Source organism: Rhinatrema bivittatum, chromosome 4 (assembly GCF_901001135.1).
Source record: "Rhinatrema bivittatum chromosome 4, aRhiBiv1.1, whole genome shotgun sequence".
NCBI lineage: Eukaryota > Metazoa > Chordata > Amphibia > Gymnophiona > Rhinatrematidae > Rhinatrema > Rhinatrema bivittatum.
Window position 1 is genome coordinate 402,382,124 of NC_042618.1, and position 9,908 is coordinate 402,392,031.

General features: G+C 43.8%; 1 protein-coding gene across 1 annotated transcript in view; it reads right to left on the reverse strand.

The window, feature by feature from the left end:
* The window catches only part of FRMD4B (FERM domain containing 4B), a 295,281-nt gene extending 289,216 nt beyond the window's left edge, over window positions 1-6,065 (reverse strand). Inside the window, exon 1 of the mRNA XM_029601082.1 lies at window positions 5,668-6,065. Within this exon, the coding sequence (XP_029456942.1) occupies window positions 5,668-5,829 (162 nt within the window). The 5' untranslated portion in view covers window positions 5,830-6,065. The remainder of the gene's footprint in view (window positions 1-5,667) is intronic.
* Between the last annotated feature and the right edge of the window lie 3,843 nt (window positions 6,066-9,908).

The window sequence follows — 9,908 nt, forward strand, 5'->3', positions numbered from 1 at the left end:
TGGCGTAAAGGACTGCTGCGTTCAAGGGCTCATTGTAAAAACACAAATTCTTGCTTTCTGTAATCCCTCCTACTAGTATTTTCACGATACTAAGTAGGAGGGCCCACTGAAAGTGGAATCGTAAAAAAAAAAAAAAAAATTGCGAAAAAAAAAATTTCTGGGTGCTCACTATACCCACAATATACACGGTTCAAGCCATGTATATTGTTGGTGCACATTATGCCGCAGTGGGAGAAAACGGACGCTCGTAATGAGCGTCTGTTTCCTAACGCACACTTACAGCCACCTTTCCTGGGCACCTGATTCCAAGGAGGTGCTAGGGACACACAATTTCCCCTAGCACCTCCTTTTTACCACGGCAGCTAATTTTAATATTAAATCTGGTGCCCGGGAGAGGTGGATGGACGCACGTTAGGAGAGCGGGTGCTCAATCATGAGCGCCTGTTTTACACATGCCAATATTCAATCGGCCTGACACACACACACACACAGAGTATATATTTATCTAAATAATTGCCCACCTTTTTGAATATGAAATTCACCCAAGGTGGGGTACAACAAGTAAAGTGGCCAAAATAATCCAGGATTACTAGCAGCTTGATAAATAATACACTGTACAACATTGTTACTAGAGTTTAAATCAGTATTAATGCCTACTGTAAAAACCTAATAACACAGTAAACTTAACTTGAACTAAATGTACAAGTATCTCAAACCAAATGCTATGCTTTAGCAGTATGTTCAGCACTGAACATGGTGCAATGGCAGTTTGTTTGGTTTTTTTTTTTATTTTTAAATGCATGTTTGCGTGTTTCCAAAAATGGAGAGTCTGTCATTAAAAACCTGGCTGAAAAAAGCAAGTTTTTGCTTGCTTCCTGAAATGGGAGTAGTCATTAATTTAGTGGTGCTCCTCTGGGAAGGAGTTCCCTAAAGCAGATGCTGCTCCTGAGAAGGATTATCATCGTGTATCTGTTCTTATTTCTTTGTTGTCTTCATTGTAATAGAGGCGCTATGTAAGGACTTTAGTGGTCTAGCGGGCATGTATAGGGACAGTCTTTCTTTCAAATAGTTAGGCCCATCGCCTCTTAAAACCTTGAAAATCAGTGACAGGGTTTTGAATTTGGATCTGCAGAGGACTGGAAGCCAATATAGTTTGAGTAGAACTGGTGTGATAAGTTCTATTAGTCATGTAGCTGAGTTTTAAATGATCTGAAGATTTTGCAGGGCCTCGTATAGAGCATTACAATAATGCGGCCGTATAGTTGCTATGGTGTGGCTCACTGTGATAAGGTTAGTCTTCCCAATGAGAGGGCAGAGTCTACCTAGGTTGCATAGTTGAAAGAGGCAACTCTTCACTGTCGATTGGATTTAATTCTGAGTCCAGCAGGGAGCTCATGGGATTTTTAGATCAGGGAATGGTTGTGCATGTTTTATATCCAAAGAATTTTTGTATTGTTTGAGTTTAGGTGGAGTTTGTTTTCTTTAATCCATTCTTGGATGGCTGTAAGATGCTCGTTTAGCTTTTTTATTAGCTGTTTGTGGGTTTGTGTCTATTGGCAGTAATAACTGGATGTCATCTGCATAGATGTATGCCATTACAGGTGTATGTTGAAAAGGACTGGAAATAGCCCAGAGCCCTGGGGTGCTCTGTATTCCAAGGTCCAGGGTGCTGTCGGCTTGTCAGTGAAGTGAGCATATTGTTGCCTGCCAGACAACACTGAACCAGTCTAGGACCTTGCCACTTATTCCAGCCTTAGCTAATCTTGATGGCATGATGTTATGATCTACAGTATAAAATATTGATAAGAAATCTAATGGCACCAGAACTGCCTCCTATCATGTATCTGAGATCATCTAACAAGGTGATGAAGACTGTCTGTATTCTGTGTCCATATCTGAAACCAGATTGATAAGGGTCCAGCCAGTTTCTCTCTCTCAGCCAGTCATTCAGTTGACTTTGAACTGTTTTCCCTACTACAGGGTGATAACTTTCTGGTTTGTCTAGATCCAGGCTTTTTTTTTTTTTTAAGCAAAGGTTGAACCAAAGCCTTTTCTTAGATGTGTGGGAGGCAATCCCTCCAACAAAGAGGTATTCATAATTTCACATACCCAGGTTTTAAGGCCCTCACTTGCTAGCTTCACTAACTTGAAAGGCATGATTTGAGAGTGCAGGTTGTTGGATGGAGGTAGCCCAAAGTTGTATCAAGACTTATCTTCATCAACTGGAGTGAATGAGTACTGGAGGTGGGGAATGAACTTATCTTTGTCTTGGTGTGGGGATATCCCAAGAGCATTGATGGAGGTTCTTGACTTTGTTCTTGAACAACTAAGCAGTCACCTGATGTTAGATTAGATTGAGAGAGGTATGATTCTGTTGAAATCGGGATTCTAGAAGACTTGACAGGAGGAGGTCCATAGAGGTTGGAGTGGGGAGAAATCTGGGGAACCCCTATGAAGCCTTCAAGGAGGATCCCTATGCTGTTTGGGAGGATGATGAGATGACAACTGTGGTTATTTAATTTAATTTAAAAATATTTCTATCCTGCACAATCTCATATTGGACTGTTCTTATGAAACTTATTTGGAGTCAATGTAAACGTGGTATTGGGTGTTGGAAGAAGTGGATGGGAACATAAACTCTCAATCAATTTCAGCCTATGTTGCTACAGCCTGGATGTTGGATGTTGCTACAGCCTGGCCCTGGAAGATTTAATCAGTGCATTTTAAACATTTTTGTAAACTCTTGGCTGCTGGTAACCCCAGAAAACTAAATGTTGATTGTTTAAACATATCTTGGAGTGAGTCTCTATCACATCTACAGGTACGAGTTTGTGGGGGGACTTAATTGGGAAAGTAGCCAGAGGGATTCATAGAGGGGAGACCTAGGTGGTTTGGTTTCCTGTCCAGTGTAGGAATCTTGTGCTTGCCTCTGGGGCAGGGTCCCCTATACCATCAGCTTGATCCATTTATCACTGAACCCCTCCAAGACCGTGGTGCTGTACTCCCAAGCTGACACCAGACCTTGTCACATTTTATGTGCCCCATCCAATGGCTTACACTCATGCAAATTCCCCATTTTGCTATCCTTTAATACCATTTTATGCTACAGTGCTACTGGCCTGTGTCTTTAATATGTAAGCAGCATGCTGCAACTTTAATTCCCACTGGACATTTCTTCTCCCCATGTGCTACACAGAAACTGCACGCAGAGCTGTATAGCCAGTTATTGCTTTTGTTTCTCAGATCTTATGCACAATATGCAGACATGTTATTGCTATAAAAGGAAAATGCAGAAACATGTACATTTCCGAGATCAGCAAAGAAGAGCATACACACGAGCTCGTCCAAAATCTGTGTTCAGTTTTCTTGTAGTAAGCTTGATCTGACAGTGCTGTAAAATGTTCACAGATGGAGGGGTTGCACTTTCTGTGTATTTCTTGAAGATGTTGTTATGCATCTCTAGAGGGTACGTATTGTATCACCTGATGCTCTGGTTGCTGTGGTACATACAACATTTCCTGAGCAACAAGGTACAGTGAGTACGCAAGTTAAACTCAGGAGACTGGGGGTGGGATAGAGTACAACGAGGGGGTGGTCTGTGAACTCTTATTAAAAAAAAATACTCATCCTGTATGCCTCTTTAGCAGAATTGTTCAGCTCCTTGGGTTGATCTGCTTTTAAATCTTAGGCCTGATTGTCTGCTTTTAGCCTCATTAACTTTCTTTTTTTAATCATTGTTTTGCTTTATAAAATGCCCCAAGTCTCTTGTCCTGTATGTCTTATTAAATTGTAAGCTCTACTGAGAAGGGACTGTCCTTTTTTGTGTGTTTGTACAGCGCTGCGTATGACGTGTTGCACTATAAAAATGTTAAGTAGTAGTAGCAGCAGTTGATCACTCTAACTATATCTGTGAGAGCTAGGAAGAGGTCTGCTCCAAAAATAACCCAAACAAGGATCCAGAAACAGAAACCTAAATATTCACAAAAGAAAACAACGAGGTCCTTATTCAGTTGTTGGATGACTAGAAAAATTAGCCAGATACACTTATCCAGTTAATGTAGCCAGGATATTCAGTGGCGTGGACAAGTGCTAAATATACCTGGCTATTTTAAAGTTAGCTGGATAAGTTTATCCACCTAACTTTAGGACTGCTCTTTGGCTGTCCAAAAGATATCTGACTACCTCAACACTGAAACTTGGGGATAACCAACTACGTTAGCCAGACAATGGTGCTCCAGCCCTGAATACCCTCAGAGCAGCCGCATAACACATTATCAGACTATCAGGCCGATATATGTTAACCAGCATTTGAACACGCGTTTTCAACGAGCTAGCTTTACCCCTTATTCAGTAAGGGGTAATAGCGCGTCAAAAACGCACGTCCAACCCCCCCCGAGACTAATAGCGCCCGCAATATGCAAATGCATGTTGATGGCCCTATTAGTCATTCCCGCGCAATACAGTAAGTAAAATGTGCTGCCAAGCCACACATTTTACTTTAAGAAATTAGTGCCTACCCAAAGGTAGGCGTTAAATTCTGCTGGCGCCAGGGAAGTGCACAGAAAAGCAGTAAAAACTGCTTTTCTGTGCACCTTCCGACTTAATATCATGGCGATATTAAGTCTGAGGTCCCAAAAGTTAAAAAAAAGTTTAAAAAAAAATAAATTTTAAATCAGCCCGCGGCTCGCGGGTTGAAAACCGGATGCTCAATTTTGCCGGCGTCCAGTTTCCGAACCCGTGGCTGTCAGTGGGCTCAAGAACCGATGCCGGCAAAATTGAGTGTCGGCTGTCAAACTCGCTGACAACCACCGCACCTGTCCAAAAAGAGGCACTAGGGAAGCGCTAGTGTCCCTAGCGCCACTTTTTACCATGGGCCCTAATTTAAATATTTTGTTTTACTGAATCATGCGCACAGGACATTGGCTTGTGCGCTTGCCCGCTCTCTTTACTGTATCGGCCTGTATGTCAGGGGCAGTAGGACCAGTGGGAATTTTAAATCCAGCATTTATTTGGCTAGGTGCCAAACTTAGCCGGCCAAACACGCTGAATATAGACCTCTATGTAACTAGAATAAATTATACTCTGAATTGATTATCTGCAACATTTTAGTAGATAAAAAAAGAAATGCTCAACTTGCAATGCATAAGACATATTGTTAGCTAAAACTGCAGTGCAAGCAAATAAAACCTGAAAAAAATGCAGATAGGACACTAGTTGCATTAACAAATTTCCTCTTTGAATTGCCTGTTAAACAGGTGTGCCTCGGGTAGTTCCCTCCTCCCGGCAAAGCCACCAATTAACTCCTGTTCTAATTTCCCCGCTCCTATGAATTAACTTGGCTCGCTCACGGGAACATTATTCTAATCTCCCTCCCAAACTCCGGTTCGCTTTCCTTATCAGATGGAAAATCCTAACCCATCCAGCAATCCTCTGGACACTGCTACCACGGGGGCAGGCAGCGCTGCACGGCTTCCAAGCCCGACGGGAAGCGTTCTTAGCCAAGAAGCCAATGTATCTAGCCATGCTCGCAAAGTTTTGCCTTAGTCCTTAAGGCATTCTCCTAGGATCTGTAACCCCGAGTGCCAACTTCCGGCACAAGGCAGGCTTCGCACAGCCCCGGGAGCTGCCTGGGGTTGGTTTTGGGTTTGGTTTTTTTTTGTCGTTTACCTGATAAACGTCGCGGAGTCGGCAGCAGGTCCTCAGCAGCTGCTGGCAGGTCCTCAGGCTGTCGCTGGACCACCTCCGCAGGCAGGAGACGGTCAGGTTCCACGCCAGGCGGCTGCCGCTGGAGAGCAGGTCCTCCACCCCGCACAGGAAGACCGAAGCCATGGCTCGTTCTGTGGAGCCGGCTGCCCGCGCGCTCTCTGCTGAGCCGGCTTCCCGCGCGCGCTCTCTGAGGAGCCGGCTGCCCCCGCGCGCTCTGGGCTGGGACGAGGAGGCAGGGTGGGGACGGGGGTCGCGCCTCGAACAAGCTCCCCCTTTCCGCGCGCTTCCTGGGCAGACTCCAGCACATGCCCCTGCCAGCCACTTGATGTGCGGCCAAGGAGCGCGGTGGCTCAGCTCCCACCGCAGCCTGGTGCTCCCGAGCTAGCTGGAAATATATTCTAATGAAAACGTCCCCCCCCCCCCCCTTCCCCTATGTCCTGGCTCTGGGCCCCACCATTTCGCGTCTACAGAAGAAATAAAAAACTGTTTTCAAGCATACACCGCAGCAATAAATTTCAACAACAAAAAAATTATTATGAGGTGCTACCTTTTTACTGGATTAACTTAATACATTTCTCGTCACCCCCTTCCGCAGATCCCACGAGAAATCCAATAAGAAGGCATCACTTTAAATTAATATTTTTTTTGGTTGGCTCACCGAGCACAATAGTTCATTCAAGCATATCCCATACACTGTTTTGCAAGCCCTGCTGCATGCAGTCAGTCCTAATCAGCTCTCTCTCTCTCTCTCTGACTTAAAAGGGAGCAGTATTATTATCATTAGTACTCGCATCCTTGGCTGCCTGGACCCATCGTGCCTGAAAGCTGCTCAAGCCAAAGCTGCACAAAATAAATCGGCTCATTCTCGCCCAGGAAAAGAAATGAAATCCGATTAGGCACACGTCTCCTTTCCAATGAGAAAAGCAGCGGCGAGGCGTTTTGCAGCCCCTACCTAACTGGCACAACCCGGCAGACAAAACAAATAACCTTCGGAAAAAGTGACCTTCCTGGTATGGAAGTTTCCTATGTGAAAAGTCTCGGGTGCAGCTTTTGTACTGCACCGGCGGGAGCCGAGATGCTCCGGGGGCAGAGCCGGCGGGTGCGAGGAGTCTCCTCCAAAGCCGATCTTCCACCACCAGACCACAGGAAATAAACACAGTGGCAGGCCTGCCCCCTCCCCCCCCCCGGGGGATGACTGGGTTGCCTCAGTAGGCACATTTAGGCCATAGCGTTAGTCCGTGCCTTCTGGGGTTTGGGCGGTTAAATGTGACAGATCTGCTACTTTCACTTGCAGGATGGGGAGGGAGGGCGGTGCTCTTACCAGCACAGGATGGCGACAGTTTATTCATCTTTCTAAGAAGTCTCTAAGGACTTGCTATTTGCTGTGCCCTTTGGAAAAGGCCACGGAGGGTTCCAGTACCACCGCCCAGGCTCTTCCTGGTGAAAAGATTCTGACAGGTTGCAGAGTCCCATGTGTTGATTTTGGCTGTAATCCCTAGAAAGCAGCCATTCACTCAGAGGCAATATTTCTTCCAGAGGAAAGCAGCAGCACTGAACTGAGGAGGTTACTAAAAGCTGGCATCCCATGCAGCTAATGGACACACGGTAACACACACAGAAAAGTAGTTAAGTCAGCACAAGTTTGAAATGGGGTTTACTTCACTTTGCACAATTCACTTGCTGTGTTATATAAATATTTTGGTTATTTAAAAAAAAAAAAAAAAAAAGGCGCTTCCTTTTTATCCTACTTTTCCTAAGGGAAAGAGGCCTTATGAGATCGCTGTGTCTCTTAGGGGTGGTCAGGAATTGGTGTGTTTTTGTTTGTTTGTGGGGAGGGTTTCGTTCCTTTTCATTGTGCGGAGTTTTTGTTTACATTCCTTTTTAAAAAAAATGTGTGTTTGGAAGAAAAAGATATTTTGTTTCAGAAAACACAAAATTAAAGGCAGTAGCAGCTAGCCCAGGGGCTTCCCTCACCTTGTGATTCTAGAAATTAAAGCAAAATCCCACTGTTGTGTCTTTATGGGGGAGATGTGATCCCCTAGATGCTCCTGCCCTGCCAGTGTTCTATTCAAGAAGGCCCATACAACAAAATGGCACAGTCTCAGGGCCTGTGAAGATGCTTATTAGGAGGATGCACAGAGTCAGTGTTTCCATTAGGAAAACTAGGCTGTCACTTGAGTGTCAATATTTTGGGAACGGCAAAATCCCACCAGCGCAAGGCTCAAAGGGGTGCTGTGCCAGAGAGAGCCTCCAAAGAAGGGAGCGCTGTGCTGGATCCACTGCCACTGGTAGGAGGGACAGCTGTGTCGGAGCTGCCGCCCATAGGTAGGTTGGGGAGGGGGATGCATGACCGTAGATTTGCCTGGGGCACGAAATACTCTTGCATTGGCCCTGTGAATGTGGATGGGTAAGGGGTATGGTGAAAAGATGTGGCAGGGCTTAATTTTATTTTTTAGAATTGCAATTTTTGGAGGGGGCGGGGGAAGCCCTGTGTTGGCTGCTACTGTTTTGTTTTTTTTGTTTTTTTTTAATAAAATGAAAAACAAAATTACATGTTTTTTTCTTTGTTTTCATTTCCAAAATGAAAAGAAATGAAACAGGAAATTTCATTTGAAATTAAAACTCATCCCTAATGTCTGTGCATGTTTATGTGTCCCCTCCTAATAACACTTTCTTTTGGTGTCCTTTCCACACTAAATTTTCAGGACACGAAGGGGGATATGAGGACTCTGACAGAGGTGAGGGTTTTGTTCAGATCCGCTGGTGTGGGTGGAGCGTAGACACGCACTTACGTGAATGCTGGAAAGTAGGCTCCTTTAGTTTGGATGGAAACGTCTCGTTTCCTCTGATATTTTCTATTGTAATTGACATCTGGAATCAGCTGCTGTCTGACTTGAAAAGTTACCAAGGGTGTTAGATGTTTCATTTCCTCCCCTAGGAGCATCGGCGAGCTACAAAACATGGTGGATTAGGTTTCTAACAGGAATTGGCCTAACCGGAAAAACCTTAAAATGAATTAATTTTTTTCTATCAAACAGAACATATCAGATGAGAATAGGATGTGCTTCCTCTAATTCAATAAATATGAAGACAGGAGTACCCCAAGGATCATCACCATCTGCAACCCTCTTTAATATATACACGCTTCCTTTACACCGACTATTGACAGATATGGGAATTACCTATTACATCTATGCCGATAACGTTCAACGTCCCAATAGAAACATCAATTGAACATTCCCTGAAGACCTTAGAAGTTTATCTCTCTGCAATACAGCAATTGTTAAAACACATGAAGTTAGTTCTTAATAAACAAAAAAACAAAAATCATGTTATTAAATAGAAAGATCCCTACAAAAAACCCTACACACTTTCTATTAGGCTCCACTAAAGTTGACTTGATGGAACAGGTCAGTAACCTTGGAGTTGTTATAGATAACAACTTGGCTTTGAAGAAACATTTTAAACAAAATAAGAAATGGTTATAACAAGTTAAATGTACTGAAAAGACTGAAGTCATTATTGAAATATAATGATTTTAGGACTTTTTACAAACCCTTTATGCACCGAATTTGACTATTGCAATTCACTCTTACTTGGATTGCCAGCAAGTACAACCAGAGCAGTGCAGTTGTTGCAAATGCACTGTAAGAGTTCTGTCAGCTAATAACAAATACGACCATATCACACCAATTTTGAAATCGCTACATTGACTACCGGTCAAATTCAGGGTAGACTACAAAGTACTATGTATACTTCACAATGTGATCAACAAAAATAATACTGACTAGCTAAGCACAACATTACACTCCTCAACGAAATCTAAGATCAGCTAACAAGGGCTTATTTCAAATACCATCATTGCACTCTGCTCATTTAAGCAAGGTGAGGGACAGAGCAATCTCAGTCACTGGGCTGAAACTATTTTATTTATTATTTATTTGTATTCCACTTTTCAGCACTTCAAAGCAGATTACATTACATTCAGTACTGTAGTTATTTCTCTGTCCCCAGCGGGCTCACAATCTAAGGGGCCAATGCAATATCGGCGCGTAGAAAGCGGTCGCTCAATGTTGTGAGCCCGCTTTAACGCACGCCCAGCCACCTGACCTGTCATATTTAAATGACCAGCTGTGCTAAAAAAGATGTGCTACGGAGAATTGTGTGCCCCTAGTGCGTCCTTGACATCGGGTGCCTAGGAG